The sequence below is a fragment of the Castor canadensis genome, chromosome 14 (assembly GCF_047511655.1).
Source record: "Castor canadensis chromosome 14, mCasCan1.hap1v2, whole genome shotgun sequence".
NCBI lineage: Eukaryota > Metazoa > Chordata > Mammalia > Rodentia > Castoridae > Castor > Castor canadensis.
This window is the reverse complement of record NC_133399.1, coordinates 93,709,922-93,735,131: the sequence shown is the minus strand read 5'-3', so window position 1 is coordinate 93,735,131 and position 25,210 is coordinate 93,709,922. Positions and strand designations below refer to the sequence as shown.

Sequence of the window (25,210 nt, the reverse complement as noted above, 5' to 3'; positions counted from 1 at the left end):
TCATTTTAGATGAAGCCGACTGCCTCAGGGACATTTGAAGAGAATATCAGATGTCTCCAAGGGCAATTTAGGCAGCCTTACTGGGAGACTGGGAGGTTGCCTATAATTTCATGCTATACTGTATGCCATGAAAGGCCTATAAATATTCCCCTGCTCTTCTAAAACTGGTTATTCAGCAGATGCTAATACCAAGAGCCAAGGCAGTTAGCAAGCTCATATTTCAAAGAATCCTGCCTATAGTACCCTATGTAAATATTTTGAAAGTCACAAAGTAGCCTAGAAATAGGAAAGTAAAAGTGATCTATGATTAAGGGACTATCAAATTACTATTTTTAAAAGCTATTTCTAGTGAATATTTCACCATATTCAGGAAGAAAATGTCTCACAATGTTTTATATATATAAAGACAATCATATTAAGTCAATGCATTTTTGGTCCTTCTCCTTCTTTGGCTCCTGATAATTGAGCTTTTCCTTGTGCTAAGAATAAAAAAACTTACAAAATTATTTGAAATATTCAACATAAAATTTTTCAAGTAACAATAAAATTTGTTGTAATTTTATCAGAATATTCATATAACCATTTCTTTCATGTGAATACTAAGTATAAAATTTAGCATTAGATAAGTTTAGCATTACTTCAATTAGAATAACATATAGACATAATTGAATTTTAAAGTATTCTGCACTTTCTTCAGTCTAGCATCTAGTTAATTTTGCCCTTTTGTTACTAAACTCCAAAATGGGGAATCATGTTCAATGATTGAGATACTTACTCTCTGAAATTAAATTCTAAATTAAGAGTTCTTCAAAATATATATAGACAACAAAATTATTTTTAAAACTAAAAAATTATGATTCCTAGTAATCATATATGATTGTATCTCATTTTTTAAAAACATATCAGAAAGATTTATCACCATGACCAAGTCAGCTTTAGGTCAGGGATGCAGGGGTGGTTCAACATACACAAATCTATAAATGTAATACAGCACATCAATAGAAGCAAAGACAAAAACCACTTGATCATCTCAATAGATGCAGAAAAAGCCTTTGACAAGATCCAACACCACTTCATGATAAAAGTCTAAGAAAACTAGGAATAGAAAGAATGTACCTCAACATTGTATAGGCTATATATGACAAACCTATAGCCAACATCATACTTAATGGAGATAAACTGAAACCATTTCCCCTAAAATCAGGAATGAAATAAGGGTGCCCACTATCCCCACTCCTATTTAACATAGTACTGGAATTTCTAGCCAGAGCAATTAGGCAAAAAGAAGAAATAAAAGGAATACAAATAGGTAAAGAAACTGTCAAAATACCCCTATTTGCAGATGATATGTTCCTATACCTTAAAAACCCAAAAAAACTACCCAAAAGCAGACACCATAAACAGCTATAACAAAGTGACAGGATACAAAATCAACTTACAAAAATCATTAGCTTTTCCATACACCAACAGCGAACAAACTGGAAGGAATATATAGAAACAATTCCATTTACAATAGCCTCAAAAAAAATCAAATACCGAGGAGTAAACTTAACAAAATATGTGAATGAACTCTACAAGGAGAATTACAAACTCCTGAAGAAAGAGATGGAGGAAGACTACAGAAGATGGAAAGATCTTCCATGTTCATGGATTGGTAGAATCAACACAGTAAAAATGGCTATACTACCAAAAGCAATCTACATGTTTAATGCAATTCCCACCAAAATCCCAATGATTTTCATCACAGAGATTGAAAATTCTACCCTAAAGTTCATTTGGAAACACAAGAGACTGCAAATAGCCAAGGCAATACTCAGCAAAAAAAGCAATGCTGGCTGTATCACAATACCCATCTTCAAACTACATTACAAAGCAATAGCAATAAAAACGGCATGGTACTGACACAAAAACAGATGTGAAGACCAGTAGAACAGAATAGAGGACCCAAAGATGAACATGCACAGCTATGCCCACTTTATTTTTGACAAAGTCACCAAAGACATATGATGGAGAAAACACAGCCTCTTCACCAAATGTTGCTGGGAAAAGTGATTATCTGCTTGAAAAAAACTGAAACTAGATCCATATTTATCACCCTGTACTAGTATCAACTCAAAATGGATCAAAGACCTTAATATCAGATCTGAAACTCTGAAGTTAGTACAGGAAGGAGCAGGAAACACTCTAGAACTAATAGGTACAAGCAAGAACTTCCTCAATAGAACCTCAGCTGCCCAGCTCCTAAGGGAAAGAAAGAATGGACAAATGGGACTTCTTAAAATTAAAAAGCTTCTGCACAACAAAAGAAATGGTCTCTAAACTGAAGAGACCACCCACAGAATGGGAAAAAATATTCTCCAGCTATACATCAGAAAAGGGACTGATAACCAGAATATATAAGGAACTTAAGAAACTAAAGTCTCCTAAAATCAAGGAACCAATTAAGAAATGGGCAACTGAACTAAACAGAACTTTTTCAAAAGAAGAAATTCAAATGGCCAAAAAATACATGAAAAAATGCTCACCATCTCTAGCAGTAAAGAAAATGCAAATAAAAACCACACTAAGATTCCACCTCACCCCTGTTAGAATAGCCATCATCAAAAACACCACCAACAATATGTGTTGGCAAGGATGTGGGAAAAAGGAACCCTCGTACACGGCTGGTGGGAATGCAAATTGGTGCAACCACTCTGGAAAAAAACTTGTAAGCTTCTTAATAATTTAAACATAGATCTGCCATATGATCCAACAATCCCACTACTTGGGATATACTCAAAGGAATTCGACACAGTTTATTCCAAAGGCACCTATACACTCATGTTTATTGCAGCAGTATTCTCAATAGCCAAGTTATGGAAACAACCAAGATGCCCCATTACTGACAAATGGATCAAGAAAATGTGGTATTTATACACAATGGAATTTTATTCAACCATGAAGAAGAATGAAATCTTATCATTTGCAAGTAAATGGATGAAACTGGAGAACACCATTCTGAGCGAGGTTAGCCAGACTCAGAAGACCAAAAAATCGTATGTTCTCCCTCATATGTGGTCTTTAGATCTAAGGCAAATACAGCAATGTTGTTGGACTTGGGTCACATGACAAGGGGAGAACACATATGGGAGGTACTTGGATAGGTAGAAAACCCAAAATATGAAAGCATTTGATGTCTCCACTCCAGAGGAACTAATACAGAAACCTTAAGTTGACAGAGGTCAACACGAGAAGGAGATCAGGAACCAGTGTAAAGGTCAGTTAGAGATGAATCAACCTGGGTTGTAACACATTTGTACATGAGAGCAATGCTAAGAATCTCTCTGTATAGCTGTCCTTATCTCAACTAGCAAAAATGCTTTGTCTTTATCATTGCTTATTTCTACTCTTCAATGGAACTAGAGAAAAGCACAGACCAGGTTCTGCCTGGAAGAGAGGGGGTGGGGAGTAAGGGTGAGGGTGGGGGGGGCAAGGGGGAGAAATGACTCAAACAATGTATGCACATGTGAATAAATGAATAATAAAAAAAATCAAAACAATTACATTGTCCTTTGATATTCAATATGGAAAATTCAAAAAACTAAGTGATTTTCTATGGGTGTTATGTTTTCTCAAATCCCATTCAAAACTGATTTCACTTAGATTACATGTATACATGTTAATTGAATAGGAATTTCTAATATTTAGCTGAAGCAAATAATTCCTTTTCCTTTTCCATTTCGCTTTTTTTGACCATGTGTGCGCGCACGTGTGTGTGTGTGTGTGTGTGTGTGTGTATGGGGGGGAGGGTCAAAATATTTCTAGAAAAAAAGGGCTACAATTGTAGTAGTGTACCTGCTTAACAGTTTCCACAAATGTTACATAGTAATCATACTGGTATGCCTTTTACAGCCATTTTTGCCAAACTATGGAAGAGAACTGTGATATCAAAAAAGTCACCGATAAAAACACCAGTAATATGCTATTGCTAAATGTGGAAATGTGGTACCTCTGTAGGAATACATGTTATTCTTTCAACACTATATAATATGCAGTTACTGGCTTTTGGAAGACTAATGAAGGGCCAGCAACTAGAAGTCTTCTCTAATAGCTTCAAGATAAATTGACCAAATTACAGAAAGGTTATTTTGATTCTGTGTAAAAGACATTAAATTCTTGTGACAATTCCAAACCTTCACCAACTTCTTGATCTAGCAGTAAGAGAGTATAGTCAAGTGACTATTTAAAAGGTTCAAACATAACATTTCAAAATTATAAAGCCTACAATTTAAGTTGCCTATAATGGCATACATTTAAAGTGGTCGAGTGTTAATAAATAAGACAAAAACAAAAGTGATTTTTAGAGAGAAAGTGCAAATATCACTTATCTTGAGTAAATTGATGAAGCTTGTTGAAAATCAGTGTCTTCCCTTGTAAGAGGAAAATAATTATGTTTTTTCAATTGATTAAATATTTTACTAAAGAAACTCCAAATAGCCTACTTTACAAAAGAGGACAAAGTACTTGATAGTCATTTCTCCAAAGAAGATATACAAATACTTAACAAGCGTAAGAAAGGAACTCCAGAATACAAGATACGAGAAAATTTCACATAAAAGTTAAATAAGTAATCACTTCCCACATATTAGGATGGCTACTATCATGAAAACAAAAACAAGTGTTGGCAAAAACATGGACAAACTGAGCCTCACACACACTATTAGCAGGAATGTAAAACAAAGCAGTCACTATGGAAAACAGTATGGCAGCTCCTAAAAAAATTAAAAACAGGGTTTCCATATAATCAATAAATTCCACTTCTAGATATATTTCCAAAAGAATTAAAGGTAGAATCTTGACATAAATGCTTACTCACATTTAGAATAGCATTAGTCACGGTAGCCAAGGAGTAGAAGTAACCTAAGAGTCTACAGATAGATGAATAGACAAAGTGCAGTGTGTTCCAACAATGGAGTAACATTCAGTCTTAAAAGTGGAGGAAATCCTGTCACATGCCACAGCATAAATAAACCTTGAAGACATTATGCTAAGCTAAATAAATCAGTTACAAAAGGACAATTAGTGGATGAGTCCTCCTACATGAGTCAGAGCCTACAGGGAGGATGACATGGAGAGTTGTTTAAAGGAAGTACTGTCAGTTTCTAAAATGAAAACATTCCTGAGATTAGTTGTACAGTAATGAAAGCACACTTAACACTGCTGAACTATACTTTAAAAATGGTCAATATGGTCATTTTTATTTTTTAATTACAATTAACAAAACATGCTGTATATATTAAAGATTACAGTAATTGGGATAATACACATAAAATATCCAGCATATAACAAACACTCAATAAAGTGCTTTATAGGCCAAGAAGCATTATCTTTCTTGTGTTTAAGGACAAGAATTCTTGAGCACAAATGTCAGTACAAATGTTAAAATGACTTGACTTATTTTTTTCAAACTTATAATGGTATGAAAACTGTACACATCCAGTAGAAATTGTACTTAGAATTTTGATTTTTTTCTTTCCTGGACTAGCAAAATACTGCCTGATACTTTCTTTTCAGGCTGGCAGCAGCAATGAGCCATGGCTCCCAGTTGGCCATGAGGGAAACAAAGCAATTCTCTATAGTGTACTATATTCTAAGCTTGGTTTTTGGTAGAGTAGGTGTATTAAATACATTTTGACTTATGATATTTTCAGCTTATGATGGGTTTGTCAAGTTTAAGAATAACTGTAAGTTGAGAAGTATCTATATGGGAGAAAGCCATGACTAGGAATAGTTATATGACAATGGGCCTCAGTTTCTTAACCATTGTATAATTATACATTCTTCATAGGGATATTACTAAGTAATACATGTAAAAACTTATAATGGTATTAACATGTAATCTGCTCTATAACAGTGTTCATTAGCATATTATTCTGAATTCCCAATTAATAAAGACTATCATTAATTTACATGTTTTTTATACTTTTTATTATTGAGATTAGTTGCTGTACTGGGGATACATTGTGACATAAATTTCTTAAAATTTATCACAGTTGAATTCATACCCTCCATCATTTTCCTTTATCCTCCCTCCCCCATTCCTGGAATAGTTTCAAAGTTCTCATGTTTTCATTTACATTCTCGTGTACAGAGTATTTCCAACATATATTCTCCCTCTCCCACAGGTACCCATGCTGCATACAGGATTTGTTTTGCTTTCCTATTCTCTGATTTTGTAAAAAAAAAAAAAAGGCATTTTTGTTTGTTTAAGATAGCTACACAGAATGTTTCATTGTGACATTTCCATATATATATATGTATTATAACCCAGGTTGGTTCATCATCTATTTTTCTCGTTTCAACCCTAGTTCCTTTCTTAGGGTAATTTCAACAGGTTTAAAAATGCTGTATTCTTTCTTTTTTAGGAAGTACATCAACCATATTCACCTTCATAACTTCCTTCTTTTACCCTCCCTCTATCGTATTTGACTGATCAATAAAATAACCTCTTTTTCATAATATTGCTTATATTTGCATATATCTGATGTGGAATTAATAACCAAAATATACAAGGAGCTCAAAAACAAAATTCCCCTAAAGTCAATGATACAATGAAAAAATGGGCAAATGAACTGAATAGAACTTTTTCAAAGGAGAAAATTCAAACAGCCAAAAAGCATATGAAGAAATGCTCACCATACCTGGCCATAAAGGAAATGTAAATCAAAACCACATTAAGATTGCACTTTACATATTTTAGTACTAAATTCATTTGATATATTGAATAAACATATCTTTATCTTCATCTCCCTCTCTAGCCACAGTGAGTGAAACTTCACGTGTCTTATTATATATCTATATGATGCAGAATATTTATGAATTTAACTTGTTTGTAAAGTCATTAATTATAGTAATAGAAATTGATTGAATTAAAATTATCAAAATATTTCCAGCTAAAGAGTCAAAGTTACATTTATTTTATTAATTCTGAGCTTATCGCTTCCCTTCCATTCTTATCCAGTTATATTTTATTTAGAATTTTAATTATATTTATTGCATATTAATACTTATATATTTATATGTATTCAAAATTATCTGTACATATTCTTATTATATAATTAATGATAATTTAGATTAACATAGTTATCACAGATGGTTAGAATTATCAGAAAACAAAATAAGACAAGTAGACAATAACCATTGTAAATATACTATAGAAAGGTCAAAATAATTTATTTTATCTTGTGTAGTCAGAAAACATAGATCAAGATGTGGTATCTTGCTAGTGGAATATTGTAACAACTATCTTAAAGTAGGTAAATGAGCATACTATTCCTAAAGTCATATGAAGAGCTTAAAAGAATGCTATGGATAAAGAGTCAGTTCACATGCATGCCACTTGTTATGTGATCATGTGTACAGAATATCCATATGTATTAAAGTTCCATTTCTAAATTATGTTAACAGTAAACTAAAGTATCAAATGCTAAACTTAACAAAATAATATAATAATATATTGCTGCAACAGCAGGGTACTTAAATCTTTTTTCCAGATTGTAATTGTAGAATCAAAATAGTATTTTTAATGAAATAGAATGTTGAATTTCTTAATTATCACTACTTTATAATAAGAGGGATTATATGAGATATGAGTTAAAAGTATTCCAAGTTCATAGCCACATATAAAAAAGAAAGGAGCCTACCTTGTACAAATCCTAAAGATTACTATTATGAAATGATTACTTTTTTGTTGTTTAGTAATTTCTTAATTTATTTTTATTATTGTTGTGCTGGGTGGGGGTACATTGGAGTATTTGCAAACATTCTTACAATGTATCCAATATACCAACTAATGAACTAATAAAATATCAGTGTGCTATTTCTGAAGATATTAATAAAAATTTATATTTCGCTATTATTCTTAGAATCTGAATAGAAAAATATGTTCAGAAGGATGAAACAACATTTCTGGTTGGGGTCATTAGTTTTTGTTAATGGAAACAGCTTGTGAGCAAAAAATTGAAGGACAGATGACTTCCAGTGGAAGAATAATGGGGGAAGGCATTAACCATTTGGAAGAAATTGCCTGATCTCAATAACAAAATAATTTCATAAAAACTTTTTAACTACCTTTTTACCTTGGATATTTGTATACTATATCATTATTGCTAACTTAATTATAAGTATGAATAACAAATTACATCAAAATTAATTATTGAGCATAATAATCATGCCAGAAGTACATTTGGACAAAAAAAGAAATCAAAACTAAATTTTTCATTCAGCAAATATTTAAGGAAAGCATGATAGACAAGTAGCGTCATTATCCATCTCGCCATCCAGGCAAGCTGCTCAGTTCAGCTCATTCTCACTGTCAGCAGTCTCTGATGTTAAGTAACAAAATCAAAAGTGTAAAGCCTGCATGCCAGGTCTGACAAATCTGACTTACTGCAGTTTATGTTTCTTAATTATCCCAAGATACTAGAGTATCCAAAATATTGTTCTTTGCCTCCAAGACTGAAAGCTGTTTGAACCTGGCAACAGTATCATTTCTAGCATTATTCCAGTGAAATAGTCCATCAAAGGAAATACAATCTTGGATATAAGAGAATATTCTGACCTTCAACTAAGGGATATGAGAGTAAATCATAATCCCTCCCCAATCATAAATAATGCCTCACAGAAAACATCTGGACATGTGACCAAAGATTCATAGTTTAAAAAGATTTTCCAGAAAATATGTTAAGTGGTTTCATGGATAGGGCAAGAGGATTAGTCATCAGCCTTACTGTGATCTCTGTTGGATTTTGTTTTTTGATTCTGGCCATCAGAATTTCGTCTTAGAAATTAGCACACTACTAATCGCTGGCAAATTCCTATACCTATACCCACAGCCTTGGGTAGCATACATTGAAATTCTACCCTATACAGAGCTACTCAGCCTGTCCTTCATGGCAAAGAGGATAGGGGGACAATATGGAATTAGAGAGGAAAATATTGAAGGCAAAGCATATAGTTCACAGACATGATAAAAAAAATTTATCAGTGGGTACCAGAGTAGTGATTGAGAATATTCTGAAGTTATTGAGATGAGTAACACAATAGGACCAAATGTAGCATTTGCCAGTATTTCCCTCTCAGTAGAAGGTTCTGCTTTCTTTTAGTGTTAATTCTTCCCCCTTTAGAGATTAAATTTCCTATCTTCTTTCTAGCTAGAAGTGAACATGTAACTAAATCCATGCCTGTGGGATGCAAGTACAAGCTATGTGTGACCACTTTCAAGTCACTTCTAAGACCAGCTTCTGTCCTAGCTCTTTCATAAACTCCTGTGAGATAAAAAATGGGCATTTATAGAGAACTCCTTCTGAAGGAGTAAACAAACAAGCCCAAGCACATACTTCTTGATGCCTACATGCTTCAATTAAGGAACTCTGATTCAAATTCTCCTTTTTTTTTTTCGGTTCTGAGGTTTGAACTCAGGGACTACACCTTGAGTCACTCGAGCATTCTCACGGAATTAATTGCCTGGGGGTGGCTTCCAACCGCGATCCTCCTGATCTCTGCCTCCTGAGTAGCTAGGATTACAGGCATGAGCCACCAGCACCTGGCTCAAATTCTTCTTTTTTGCAGGAACTTAATTTATCTCTGACTTATACATTAGCAATTATAAGTAAGGCAAAAGAAATAAACCGGACTGCCTGTGGAATATCTGATTGAAGTTCGATATTACTTAATAGGCAGCAAAAAAAAAAATTAAAGACTTTAGAGCAACAAAATTAGGTGGTCAAAGAGAAACTATAGGCCAAAAGTTTGATGGATTGGCAGAGACTGCCAATATCCGTATTATTACCAACTACAGTTGACTCTTCTAAAATCAAACCCAGCATAGCATTTCCCTTTTGGTCCATATTGAAACTTGTGGACTAAACAGTTTAGTACTTGAAACATCGTATTTTGCAATAATTGAATTTTTATTTAAATTGCAGAACTGGGCTGGAGTTGGTGAGAAATTGAATTGGTCAATAAATGACAACAGAGTTCTAAGAGCCTTTCCTTAAGAACCTTTCAGTTGGAAATGCACACTGAATTCAATGTTCCTTTCTTTAATGTATTTTCTAATGCTCACTCTGAGCCAGTTATTGTACCAATGGTAGGTGAATTATAGGATTTCAAGGAGAGGAATAATGCAACATAAAGCTATAAGAAGTTCGTAATCTAAGCAGGTATTCAAATCTATAAAACAGGAGACATAGAAAGCTAGAAATGGTGAAAGGATTTTCATAAATAGGAACAGGCATGTTAATAATCCAGAAGCTTTAGGAGTTGGATGGTGTTTTCAGAAGATTTGAAGAGCAGCTTTAAAAGTAAGTACATAAAATAAAATAAAATTGTGACCCAGATCATGAAAACTTAAATTGAATAAGAACATAAAATGTCACTCTGAGTCAGAATCATGAGATCTTAAAGTATTCAACCCAAAAGTCTTACTGTAAGGCTGGGAAGTAAATGCTTCATAGCAGTACATGATGTTCCTTTTGTGTACTTTAGCTAAGTTTAACTATATAACCCCAATGAGCTGACTTCCTGTAAGAAGAAGGAAAGTACATGGTGGCCACACAAAGAACAGCAAATGAGGTCATCTTCTCAAATTATAAGATGCAGAAAACCTAACCTGGAAGAAAAACATCTTGAAATTATTTTGACGGGCTGCAGGCTTAAAACTTAGAAAGTTATGTGTAATTAGTATAATGTATATATACATATACACATATATATAAACTTATATATTGCAACTAATAAGTGTATACATAGTATATATTATGTTTATAGTATCTATTATTGCCTTGATTTTCAAATTCTATTATCTATATCTGTTTGAAGGCATATATATGTAAACATGTATTTACAAATCCATATAAAGTGTATTTATAATATACCATATATGTATCAATATAAACATATATGAGCTACACTCAGAGAGAAAATTATATTTCTAACTGACTTAATTATACTTTTCTAATAATTCACCAGAAATTATGAGAGATAGAGAGTTGAAAGTATTGTCTGCTTACCTACAATTTCTGTTAGGATGTATACATGGGAAATTGACTAAAAGTTGCCATCAGTTCAGACTTCCTGATAGAGTTGGTTCATAGGACACCAACTCCAGAAAGTAGCAGGACATTCTCTGGCCTGCTGTCCTTCATCATATGAAGCCTGACCTGATAAAAGTCAATATTAAATACTGACTGGTAGATATGTTGTGATGGTAATGACAGGGTTTAAAAATAATACCCAGAAATGTGGAAGAAACCATAACTGAACTATCCAGATAACAAGGACAAAAATTCAGCATGCTGCAAGTGGCTAGTTCTTTGTACTGCCATTACTCATTGGACCCAGACTCCTTAAAGACTTAAAGACTGTCTAATGTTTCTGTTAAGAAGTCAACTGTTTCTCTAATTTAGTCTCTTAATAATTTTAACGATTTGAGTCTAACATAAATATGTCTGCATGCTATAGTCTTTATCTACTCAGACCTGCAAATATGAGCACTGTAGCCTAAAGCTCTTAAGAGCCAAACACAGTGTCCATAATCATTAAAAAAGCAAAAGAAAGAGAGAAGACTCATGAAAATGCAAAGAATTAAATGTGAAGAATTCTCAAGGAAGGCCTATGTTCTTGACCATGATAAAATGTAGATAGCAAGGGGACAGGGCTGGGACAGGGCTGTTGTTCAGAAGTACAGCACATGTTTAGCTTGTGCAGAGCCTTAAATTCAATCTCTAGCACATACATCTATGTATAGGCACATACATACACACAAACACTCACATGTACACAAAAACAAAGCTATCACCACATTTACAAATATTGTTTTATAGTAAGAAACACTTTTATTTTTGATACATATATTGAAAATAGACATAATAAAGCTGTACTTGCAACTACTGAAGCAGACCAAAGGAGGACCTCTACCTCATGTTGAGGGTATGCCAGATATATTCCAGAATACCACAAGCATGCACATTAACCTAAATACAAACCACCCACCACCATAACCAGGAGAGAGCATCCTCGGAGGTTGTCCTGGGTAAGAATGCAATGATTTGTAAAGGCTTGTAAAGCAACTGAGCTCTTTACTTAAGGCAGAGAGACCAATTGTTTTAGTAAGTTTGTAACAACAGTGATTTGATAAGAGTCTCAGGGCCTATACCTGCCTATCAGTCACCATCACTCAAATAATTTGTATCCTAAAGAACCTCAACTCAGATGAAAAAGTGAAATTTTAAAAAGTTCAAAAAGGTTTGCTTACTGTTCAATATCCCCAAAACACAAATTTTTTTGATAGTACTGGAGTTAGAACTCAGGCCCTCACACTTCAGCAAGCACTTTATCACTTGAGTCACTTGAGCCACATCCCAACCTTTTTGATTTACTTTGTTTCAGAGAGAATCTTGTACTTTTGCTCAGAGTGAGCCTCAGAACATGATCCTCCTTCATCTGCCTCTCAAGTAGCTCCTTTTACTGTTGTATACCACCATGCCCAACCCCAAAGTGCCTTTTTTATAAAATCAAATAATCAGTGGAATGTCTCAGAGACTCTGATGTTACATTTTCACAAATTAGTATATGTTCCTTAGCAAACCACAAAGTTAATTTTTTAAAGTTAAATTAGAAGGATTGGCTGTTGGTTTCAGTGTATCTAAAGATACATTTTGGTTTCTGCAACACTAACAGTAACCATTTCTTAAAATGAAACTCAAACTGAGTTCAAGATATTATTTTGAAAAACAAATCTAATCTAGAATTTATTTTGTATTTCAATTAATGGTCCAACCTTGATTTTATTATACGATTTCTTGAGAATTATTGTGGCCGTCAACACTCCTCTTGCTAGATTTTTATTGTTCTGCTTCCAATGCACAGTATTTGATAGCTTCTCATATCATTCCTGTCATTCCTAATTAGTACATGTACTTCAGTGAAATCAATAATACATGGTTGATGATGGCATTACATAATACATTATCAATTCATTCATTGGTTTCCAAATTCTGCACTCATTCATCACATGATAAAGGGTTATACTTAATTGAACCTATAAAATATAAATGATGGAATTATGAGACATATGAGCCATTTAACGAATGACTCAGTTTTCTCATTACAATCCTGACTTCAAAGTCTCATAACACTTATGTAAGAATAGGATGAGAGAATCTTTTATGCCCTCTCTTGGAGAAGGGGGTGGTACTCTCCAAATTCTCCCACTGAGGAATTCTGTTCTTAATATTACTACTTCCCAACAGTGCTAAAAAAAAGAAAAGGAAAATAGCACACAAGAGTGTTATATGGTAAAATAATCCCTTTCTTGAGGGGATATTTTTGGGTTGCTTTATTTTACTTTTTAAACTTTAATTTGTTTTTGATAATGCAGAATGAACCCTCAGGGCCTCATATGTGCTAAACTGTGCTCTATCACTGAGCTACACCCCTATCTCATTTCATTTAAAAATCACATAAATATAAAATACCAGTTTTTTCTAATACACTTACTTTTGAATGTTGACCTCTATAAATTAAACTTATTTATATTAATAAGATAGAATTGTATACTACTAACCAATTATATTAATGATTCTCAAGGGATAAAAGTTCTTTGTGTCTATAAAATTATATTTGTAAATGGTGAAGGAATATGACAAAATAAAATGTAGCAATGAACATTAATAGTATAGAGTGGTCAAAATTATTAGACATTCTCCTGTAATACTTATTTATGGTCAGTTTTTCTTTGCTTTCATATTTCCCTGATTTAAATTGAGAAAATTGAGAAAAGGAACCATCAGGAGCAGTATTTCCTATGTTCACGTAGGCACACATATCATGTTCTTATTCTAAAAGCTTTATTTCAACTAAAATATATTTACAAATTCATGCTAATTGTGGAACACAAAGAAACATTTATTTGTTAAATTATTCAATTAAAATAATTTTGAATTGTGTTTTCAAGCAACATTCAAGATAATTTTCAAATTTAAGTCAAAAACAACATAGTTCAAACTTTTAAGTAATTAATTGTAAAACAATGTTAACTTTATAAAATAATCATTCACTAAAAGGAAGGTAAGGCTTAATTCCAGTGTTAGTTGTAGTGAGGCATCCCAAAGCTTTTCTATTTTTATGGGAGAAAAACACTAAAAGAAAGTGCTTTCATTAAATTGTTTCCACATGAAGAGGTTCAGATGTCTTTGTGTATTTGCCTTCTCATATGCTGAGTATGTAAATCTGTTACTATAGATATAATTGCTCATGAAAAACATTCAAAAGTAGATTCAAGTGATACAGCCTTATTTCAAGAAATGCCTAATAACCATGTAGTTTCAGCCAAAAATGCACTAAAAAATAAATATCTAGAAAATATTATTAAGGTAATGACTCTCCAATAGGGAAAAGAAATATTGCAAATAGTAACGGATGAGATAATCTAAGTAAGGAGTCTATGTTACCTGTTCTGAGTTATGATTTGAGGAGCCATACCACCAGCATGCATTTTACCATGTTTAAAATGAGCAACAGGTGGGTAAAAGGGAAAGTCATAAGTCATTGTCTTCTCCATCTCTTTCCACAGTCATCTTTACCATGATGTAATTGTCTTACTAAAATGGCAATTTTAAAACCTGACAAAAAGTTTTTCAAATAAGTCATTACTACATCTTACATATATATGCTTCAAAAAAGGCATTTGCTAAAAATCTCACTAAATCATTTATTCAAATTTGCATACAGACTTGATGCACTTTTCTACTGAGATCAGATAAGAATGCCTGAAAATGCTGTAGCAATAAAATATTCTGTGTCTCTAGAAGGTGACTGCACAGATTTTAGAATATTTTCTTCTATAGTAGGCCACTCAGCTTGCCACAATGGTTTTAATTGAACACAATCACATACTGTCCAAGTGTCAATTGCTCACTTCTAATAATTCAACAAAGTAATTTAGCTAAAATCAGAGAGCACTAAAACATTCAAGATTTAAAATATACATTAGAGAAGAAAGCCTAACAGTCATTTAAAAAAAGATTTTAAAGCACCCCTTAAATAAAGAAATTTCAAAATGTAAAGATTGTTCAAATACTGGTAATCTTTCCTATATTTCCTCCAAATTATGGCATGATAAGCAGAAATTCTCTCCATGTATAAAAATAGCTCATTTGTTTGCTTACTTTGATAGTATTTAATATTATTATAAACTTAAAAACATATAAGAGTATTCCCTTAGCAGTAAAATGCTGTTTAGGCTTTGTTCATGAAACATATAACTCTAAATCCTGTAGTAAGTGTTAATGTTATCATTTTCACCCTTTGTATCCATGTCAAGTTATCAAGTAGCTGCACCTAAAATTAAAGTAAAATAATCTTCCTTCAGGTTCTTTCTAATAGGTTTGGCTTACCAGTTACTTTATAGAGAGGTGGTGGGAGGAAGGGGAAAAGGAGCCAAGATGAAAACTAGTCCAAGCTTCCATTTATTTTCCTAAATCGTGACAGTCTGAGTTGATGAAGGAAGTTAAGGCACGTACACGTAGTGCACTGCAGATGGACACCATAACAAAATCTTCCAAATGTCACAGTAAGGGTTGGCAGTGTGTCTGTAAAGCACTCACTCCCTTTCATACCTTCTGGGTTTTAAAGGGTGGGTTGAGGGCGGTAATCAAAGGCTAGGCGATTCTCCACACTGGAACAACCAAGTTGAATGCGTTCAGATGAACTGCGCTCTGGACGTGGGCAGCTCTTACTCAGATCCATTCAGATCAGATTGAGGGGAAAATAACTAGCAAGTCCTGGCCACTGGCTGCAGGCAAAGGAATCAGTCTCTAAAACTGGCTGCCTTCTGATACCCCTTTGGCAAACTCCCCAAGGGAGTTTAACTCTTAACAGTTTAACTCCATCATCTTGGTCACCTGCAGGCCCTCCCCGCCCTCCCCCTTCCCACAGTTCTTACAGCAGTGATTCATTTTAGAGTAAGGCGTAATCAAATGCATTGCAAACATGTTCTGGATTAAAGTTGATGCTAAAAGGCAAATCTGACTGGCAATTTTATGTAATCAAGAGCAGTTCAACTTCTGCCTACTGGTGCCGCCAAACACCGTCCCGGTTTGGAGACCCAGAAAGTGGGCATTTATAAATCTTACATCTTCTGACCTCCTCCCTCAAATTCCTTAATGGACCATTAGTAACAAGATCGATCCTACTTACTTTAGTAGCAATGCAACGCAAAGGCACATCTGCTGTGTTTACCAGTGCCAGAAACACCATTCAAAAGTTGAGAAGGTAAAACCAGCTCTTTGCAAACCCTTGGGGCCACGGATGAGGACACAGTGGGGGAGAAAGTGTGGGAACCTGAAGTGCCCTAACTCTTGTGCATCCAGCAAGCAAATCAGTGGTCCCTTAGGCCAGTCAGGAGGAGGACAGCAGAACTGCTAAGTTCTCCCTTGGCGGTGCACAGCCTTTTTTTGCTCTAAATCCCTCTTTTTTGGGAACACCGAGCCCACTCCCTAACCCGGCCATGGCCACCTCGCGACGCCGCCTGCCTCGGGGCTGAGCGCGCGCGTAAGGCAGAGGTTGGGGGTGCGCAGCACTTACGTCTCGGAATTTGTTCCACTGTCCGACTTCCTTGTCATACTGAGAGATTGTGGTGAGCCATTGTTTATCATCCAGAAAATTACCGCCGTCCGACCGCCCCCCGGCCGCAGCCACCGCGGCAGCTGCGAGAGCCTGACTGCACCACGCCGCTGCACACACACACAGCACGGCTGACACCTTGAGCATCTGGGAAGGAGACACAACCGGAGGGTGGGGAGTCAAATAAGGGGTAGGAAGACCCCCTGGAAGGCATGCATCTGCAAGGACTGGGTAGAGGGAGGACGCAAGCAGGGACAGAGGTGTCCTTACACACATACACACACACACACACACACACACACACACACACACACACACACACACACAAGGGAGCAGAGCAGAGGGGTTTATAAAGCTGGAAGCACCATTTCCGTCAGCCGCAGCGGGGAAGAGCCCGCTGCCTGGCACATCACCTTGTTGTGAGCCGGCACGGTGCTCACAGCTCCGGCTGGAATTGCAGCGCAGCTCCGCCGAGCCGCCGCTTCCAGCAGCCGCTGCACGCGCCGCCGTCTGCAACCGTCCACTCCGCGCCCCGCGCCCGCCCGCCGCGCGCCCCATCCCCGCCCTCCCCCCGCGCTCCCCTCAGCTCACCCCTCCCTCTCCCCGCCTTCTTTTTCCCTGTTCCACCCGCTCCTGTCCATCCCACCTTCCTCTCCCCGAAGCCCAGCTGCAGTAGGCTCAGATGAGATGCTCGCTCTGCTGGAGCCAGAGGATGCGGGACTTCCTCGCCTAGGAATTCTATCAGCTTCCTAACCTCTCGCCTCCAGAAGAGGTTCTCCTGCTCGCGACAGCCTGTTCATTCTCGCTGCTCCTGGAGCGAACAGAGCCTGTGATCGCTCTCAGTTGCCTCTGCTCGGCAATTTGAAGGGTGATCAGGCAGTCGTGGGAAATGAGAGCTGAAGAAACTTTAAGCGTCATCAAGTAAGAACTCCCGAGACTTCCTGTCTTGTAAGCCTGAACTCAGCTCTGCCCTAAAACAAGGCCATTCTTAGGGACTTGGAATAGGTTCTTAAATTCAGAAAATGTACTTTGCTCTGAACTTCTGCATTATTGCACAGTACAAACTTTTATATGAAAGGGTTGAAGTTTCCTTTTTCTTTTTAAGATAGAATTATTGCCAGGTAGGGTGTTGTGTATATCTAAATCTCACACACAATCTACATGCTTTTTTCTTTATAAAAACTCCCTGGTGACTGTTTTATGTTCTAGGATCTGAATCATAAACTTAAATCAAAAAGTTCTATGTCTCCCCCTTCCAAAATGAGATGAGCACTTTGAAGACCTGCAACTAATTTAGCACTTCAAGTTTCTATTTAGGACAAAATTTTGGTTTGCCATGCCTTTTCTACACATTATAAATAAACTGGAAAGAAATTAGTAATTAGCTCTCTTTAAAGAGAAAAGGATGAAGAAATTCTCTCCCATATACTTAGAGGATTCAGGTGAAGTGAACATTGAATGCAGATCAGGACACTTCTGAAAGCTAGAAGACTACAATATATTATGTATCTCTATTTGAATTATTAGGAATGTCAGACAAAATCACATCTGTCAAAGCTATGACCTTTGAAAATTTCTTGTAGCTTCCAAAACTTCATGAGCTATTTGAATAGCAGCAAAAGCTCTACTCATATTTTGCATTTCAATGTCATATTACACTTGTATAACATTTTAAAAATTATGTGAAAATAAAATTATTAATATTACTTTCTAATTTTAAATGTAAGAGTACAAATAAATGTAATATGAAACACAAATGAAAGAAACTGCTATAAATAACTCAGAAAAGGGTATTCTCTTAATTTCCCTCATTTCTTTGGTGATGAATGACAGTTGGGCAGGAGAGGAAGTCACAGAATCTATAACTACAATTCAGAGAAGCTCAGACTGATATAAATATATGTCCGATAGATTTGCAAACAATAATGTGAACTACTTCTCGAAGGACAGATAACATCTTTGCTTAGTCACAGGGAGACTTGCCTGTATTTTAATATATGAACATTCCTGTTTCATTACTAAGATAATAGTTAGTAGGTCCCTCCTCCACCATGACTCTTTCCAGATCCTTCAGCCCTTTGTACCCCTCACTTCTCTACCTCAAAAATTGAGAAGCACTTTTTCTTCTTATTCTTTTTTCAATTTTATTAGCATATAATAGTTGTACAGGGGGATAAGTTGTGATATTTACATAAGTGCTTGCATTATATCTTAGATTTATCCTCTACAACCTTTTTCCTCTTCTATCCTCCCCGATTCTTAGAACAATTTCAACAGATTTCACTCTTCTAACTTTATATATGGATACAAAATATATCCACCATATTCACCCTCATTCACACTTTCCTTATGGCCACCCCTCCATAAGGAGCTAACACTGTTACCCATTCCTGGAAAAGGCCTATCTTACTCTCTTGCCCTTCATTTCTTTAAGTGTATATTGATGGTCAAATGTATATAAATATACATATTTATATAGAGAGAACAAAATTGCATTAGTGAGTCTGTCTGAAGGGACTATGGGAATCAGTAGAGGGAAAGAAAATGTTAGAGAATGAGAAACTATGAAAACAATCCATCTGTAAATGAATAAAATATAATGTACTGCAAGCTGGTGAATATTAGGGAAGCAAGGTGATAGAGAAAACCCTCATTCTTGTTTTATAGGGAAAGCACAGAAACTGAGCCTTAGGTGAACCCCTGATGCAAGTCAGAAGTCAGTAATTTTTTAAAGTAAAGGTGATTTTCTAAGCTTTGTAACCTACCTCTTCAAAAGTTGTATGCTGTTTGCTACAAAATCTTTGATAAGGAATGGTGCTCTGACACTCCCCACCCTGCAGCCCTATTGTACTGTTTAGCATAGTAATTTCCATCTATGTCAAACATGACCACCTTTGCATTTACAGAAGCACATACATTTGTCTTATGTCCCCATTTGCCACCTATGGCTATATCTATCTATCATCTATCTACCTTTCATAGCCAATCTTAACATGTCCCTAGAATCTCTTCAAATCTAGCTTTCACTGACAACTTTCCAAAATACAGCTCTACACAGACCAATGACAGTTGTACACATCTTGAAATAAAAGCCTCTGAGAATATTAAAGTCAAGATCTGGCAGAGAATAGGATTTACAAGCAAATTGCAAGTTTGAAATTCTGAAGTCAAAGAAGGCCATGCCAGGTCTGTCTCTTTTGCATCTGTGCTCCTTCATTGTGGCCCAGATCATGCCCCACTCCTTGCAGAGCTCCTTAAACCTGTCTCTCAATAGTCACTGCCATTGTCTATGTTAAGCGCTTGGTCATGTTTGTAGTGAGAGTAAAATCCACTAAGAGTGATGTTGGTAATCACAGAAAAGTCTTTTCTGCCAGCTTCTCCATATGTCCAAACATTTGGGTCTTCAAAGACCCTGTATTCAACATTTAAATAGTCTTGAGAGGCTTTGCACATCAATTCACACTTTGGTTACCAGTTAACACATCAGTGGGGATTAATTGAAAGCTTGCTAGGTGCAAAACACAGAAGGGAAGAATAGAGGTTTAGGTGGGAGGTAAAATGTGCTGGGAACCTTATTATGAAGATTGGTGGAAGTAGGGGAATACTTCAAGGACTATTTCCCACTTTCATTGAGAGCCAATCTAGGAAACTGGAGAGCTGTGAAAAAAAACCTCACAAAGTGGAGTAGTGTATACAGGGTGGGGAGAGTAAGTCACTATGCTAGAAAACTTAAGTGGTAAGGATAGAGCTTGATTTTGTGTTTCTGATCACACTTTACAAAATCAGAGCCTACAAAATGCACAGGTTTTCAGATTCCCAGCCTCTTTCTGTCAGTGCTGTCACCTCATACATAATCATTATATACATAGACTATGCAAAGCCATTACTGAAGCTACTACAAGTTTAGGGTTTACCTTACATTTTTCTTAGTCATTTAACTCTTCCTCTACTGAACATTTAGTTAAGCAATTCACAAATAACTATCACTGAATAAGTGCAAGACATTTTTGGTGCATTTCTAAATTATTAAATATATCTCTTCCCTGGGCTTTTGTACCCCTGTTTTCATATTTTACACAGTTTTACAATGATAAATACTAAGCCAAAGTAAATAATAGTGAGGGACCATTTCTAACCACCTTTGAAATTGGACCTATGAAGACCTTAATAGCACTCCATTTCTATAAATGCACACACACACACACTCATATTCACACATACACATAATCACCAGTCTTTCATAGTTATTTTTTTCTCAGCTGCTATTAAAATATGCTAGTCTGTTGTTACTCTTAACCATCACGAAGATACATAGGAAAAGTCCAACTAATCACACATCTTCCATGTACCAGTCACAAAGCCACATACTTTACTTTATATAACTGAGGTCTTTAATTTTTCACCACCTGCCCAAAATCTCACATGCTGTGTTGTGGTTTCAATCTTAAATATCCCCTAAAAGCTCATGTATTTAAGGCTTGGTCCTTAACTGGTGGTATTATTTATTGGGAACTAGTAGAAACTTTTCAATGTAGGGCCTAGTTTGAGAAGGTAGGCTACTGGGGACGTGCGATTGAAAGATACATTGGGGTAACCAACCCTCCCTTTTACTCCCTTTTTGCTTCTTGGCCACCATGAGATGGGCAGGCTCCATGCCACATGCTCTGTCATCATAAGGTTCTTCCTCATTGCAGGCCCAAAAGCGACTTGATCAAACTTGGAGTGAAATTTGATCAAAACTATGTCTTTTTTCCTTTAAGTTGATTTCTCACAGGTGTTTTGTCACACAATGGAAAGCTAGTATATACAAAGAAATGATTTTGAAGATCTATGAAGCTTTCAATAATGATCATGCTGCACTGTTTAGATATTTTCCTCTATATGGAAACCTAAGAAACAAACTTGAGTCATCTTACACCTCTATTCTTCAATTCTTCTGCCTCCATATCTTTCCATTCCCACCTGTTACATATTTACTTGTCTCAATCCTGTAAAAACTAGAACTCTTCTCTAAAGTCAGGAAAAGAGGGAATGGTTAATTCAGAGTTTGCCAAATCATAGTGGAAGTCACTCTATTTCTATGCTGAGTACCTCAGACCCTGTCTCAAATGATAACCTGGCCTACTCAGCAGCAATGAGTCAGGAACCTAGAGGCCAATCCAACTGGTTGGCTGAGAACGGAATTGACCAAGCCTCCCTCCCAAACCTTTTGCAAAAATATTTGTCAATCTTGCAAATATTTATCTTCCTTATAGTTGGTAGAAGATAAGGACAGATGGGCATTAAGGGGCTTCCAGGGTATCTGACATTACCAAGATTGATGGTTTAATGATAGATAATTTATCCTAAAAGCATACTCTGGGCATTTCTGGCACATTTCATTGTGAGACTAGAGAAACAATACCTGATCTATAAAAGTCAATTATGTAGAGTGATGTTTTGTGTCAGATCAATCAATGTGCTTAAATTAATAATATTAAAAGAGTAGGAAAATGAAATATAGCCCTGGGTATTAGAAATTCAGGAATAAACACCTGCTGTTGCCATCATTAAATCACATTGAGAATGAATCATTTATGTCCTCATGTTGGAATTTTTTACTGAGACTATGTAAGTCTAATAAATCATTTGTTCTTAATTTAGTAGAAAATAATAGCAATCATTAAGATTTGCATTTAGGGACGCTAAACAAACCAAAATCAGAATGGAATTGCTAGAATTGAATTTTAACAAGTTTTTGTTGTTGTTGCTTTTTTTTTTTTTGAGATGACCCTGCTTAAGCAAATTCGCAATGTATTAAATACTTAATTTAATAAATAGCACCTTCTGTGATTTAACTTAAGCTAAAGCATTCAGTTTATAAAAAGACTTTAAAAAGCTATAATAAATATGAGAACATATCAATCAGTTCAACTACTGTAGTTCTTAAGAAGACATTTTTCAACAGTTAAACAAACCAGAGGGTGAATCTGATTAAATTAATTGGTTACTAAGTAGATGAAACTGTGAAGTGGCCAATGAGGGAATTAAAATTCATTTTCTCTATAAACTGAAATGTATTTATTGTTTATTGACTTTTATAAAAGACAAACTTTATAAAATTTTAAATAAGTATTAATAACAAATATGCAAATTTTTGAAAAGTACAAAGCACTAACACAAAAAAGATAAAATGAAATATTTAAGAATATTTTTAAAACAATTTTGATAAATGTATATATACAGAATTTCACATATTCTTGTATTAAGATTATTAAATTAAAAAATCTGTAGATCAAAAGATTCACAAAAATACCTCTGTCCTTTCTTGCTCATGTTTTTAAAATTCTGTTAGATCTGCATAAGTCAATAAGCTTTTCTTTCTTTCCTTTTTTTTTTTTTTTTTGGTGGCCTCATGCTTACAAAACAGTCACACTCCTTTCCATTTTGCTCTGGTTATTTTGGAGGTGGAGTCTGGAGAAATATTTGCCCTGGCTGGCCACACACTGTGATCCTCCTGATCTTAGCCTGTTAAGTAACTAGGATTATAAGTGTGAGCTGCTGACATCCAGCTTGCATAGATCAATAATCTTAATATAAGATGATATGTGGAGTCAGTTTATTGTCTGATTTAGAATGCCAAACTTTGTCCTTGTAGGTTTTATGTTGTAAAATGATTATACAATTTCTAGATCTAGATCTACAAAGAACCTTTTATGTTTATCTTTGTGAGTTTTTGTTATTTCTTTATTTTTAGCCAACTGGCAGCTGAAACAGACTTCATGTTTCATTCTTTATTAAATTAGGATCAGTTAGCTTAAAAATAAAAGTATAAATTCTTGCAATTTAATTTCATATTCTCTGATGAATGGGAGGCTTCTCTCCATGAGAAGCAGATGTACTAAGGAGGAAGGTTATAATTTCTGTGCATACATATAATTTCAAGCATCCTTTACAAGATTACTGAAGGAAATATTTAAATAAAAATTAAACAGAAATGTGAAGTAATTAACAAATAATGTAAGAAAATGTAACCATTCCTTGCTACTTACTTTAAAAATATTTGTTGATTGCTCTCTAAATGTTATGCAATAAACATAAAAATGGGAGTAGGATTGTGAAGAACTGCTACATGATCCCATTTGTCTAAAAGCTCACACTCTTGACTAAGGTGGGAGGAGAAAACACATAAATCAATAATTTAATTAGAGCATGGTAAGTGAAGATAGGAATTACATGGTCTCTTCCTAAGCCAATAGGATACTGAAATAAGACTTGACACATATAAATGAGAAATTTAGAGGTAGGAATGACCTCGTACAATTCAATGAAACTATTGGGTTTTTCAGTCATCGGTCAGCTTAATCAATGGGCTTTCCAACATGAAACGCCAGACCAGCAAATACAGTTTCTTTTAGAGTGTTAAACACTTGCACTAACAAATCTCACATACCCCAATGGAATTCTTTCCCTACCACTCATCTATAAGAAAAAGTGAGTTCCTCCCCTTCAGAACCTTCAGCAGTCATTTCCTTGAACCACATTGGTTTTGATTTGCTTACATATCCAACTCCGGGCAAATCCCCTGAGGAAAGGAGCACAGGTGGACAATGGTAACTGCACACCCCAACGCTGATAGGAAAGAGTCCCTGTCAAATCTTTTATTTGTAAGTGGAAGAAGGAGTCTTTCCCCAAAAGACAGAAGATCGAAGTATTGTTTTACCAATGACAGAATCAAGGATACCAAATATAATAGGTTTCCACCAGAACTCTACAGAGGGCATTTATGAAATCTGAAGAGTAACTGTGATTAGTAAGGAAAGCATGATCAGGAATAATTTGTCTTATAGAGAAAGGAATAGAGAGTCAAAATAACTTGGTGCTCACATTTTGAAATTGTTTCTTCTTATCTAACACATCATCAATAAACCGACACAAAACAGTGGACAATGATATGCAGGAAAAAAGTCAAAGCAAAACCAAACTCCCTTAAAACACATTTTTGAAGTGCATTTCTACTTAATATGTCTTAGCTGCATAAAAAATTTTCCATTACTCACTGGTACTCAGAGATCTCCCTCTGGGAGTTGAGCAAACTTCTTTCTTAATTTTGGAGTATAAAGACACAAGGATAACACAGAACACTGACGGCAATAATACAAATTTTTCTTTTTTTGTTATTATATGGAAAATATTTTTGCTCTTTTTTTTAAACAAGCAACACCAATGTAAAAGATTGACTGTATTAATCAAGCTCTTAGTTTTGCAATCAACTTCTCAATTTAGCTCAGGTTGTACTCTGAATAGAGATATTTTTTCTCGACTTTTTTTCAGGGAGCTTTTAAATAACAAATTTAATTTCATTATTTGATATAAGACTATTTGTGCTGTGTATTTCACCTTGGCAGAGTTTTGGTAGTTGGTGGTTTTGATGAAGTGACTCATTTCTTATAAGGTTTTAAATTTATAAATATAAAATTGATTTGGAGTACACCATTTAAACTGCTACAGAACCCAGAGAAATAGTCCCCAGTATATTACAAATACCAGTGGTTGTATCTTCCCC

General features: G+C 35.2%; 1 protein-coding gene across 6 annotated transcripts in view; it reads right to left on the bottom strand.

Moving 5' to 3' along the window:
- Window positions 1-17,551, bottom strand: part of Spock3 (SPARC (osteonectin), cwcv and kazal like domains proteoglycan 3) — a 419,208-nt gene extending 401,657 nt beyond the window's left edge. Inside the window, exons 1-2 of one of the 6 annotated variants that reach the window (XM_074055028.1) lie at window positions 17,420-17,551; window positions 16,627-16,812 (exon numbers count right to left, since the gene is read on the bottom strand). In XM_074055028.1, coding sequence (XP_073911129.1) covers window positions 16,627-16,812 — 186 coding nt within the window. In that variant the 5' untranslated portion in view covers window positions 17,420-17,551. Of the gene's footprint in view, window positions 1-16,626; window positions 16,813-17,030; window positions 17,214-17,311 lie in introns of those variants that run through there. The other 5 variants (XM_074055027.1, XM_074055026.1, XM_074055029.1 and 2 more) reach the window with 5 other exon arrangements.
- Window positions 17,552-25,210: the final 7,659 nt, after the last annotated feature.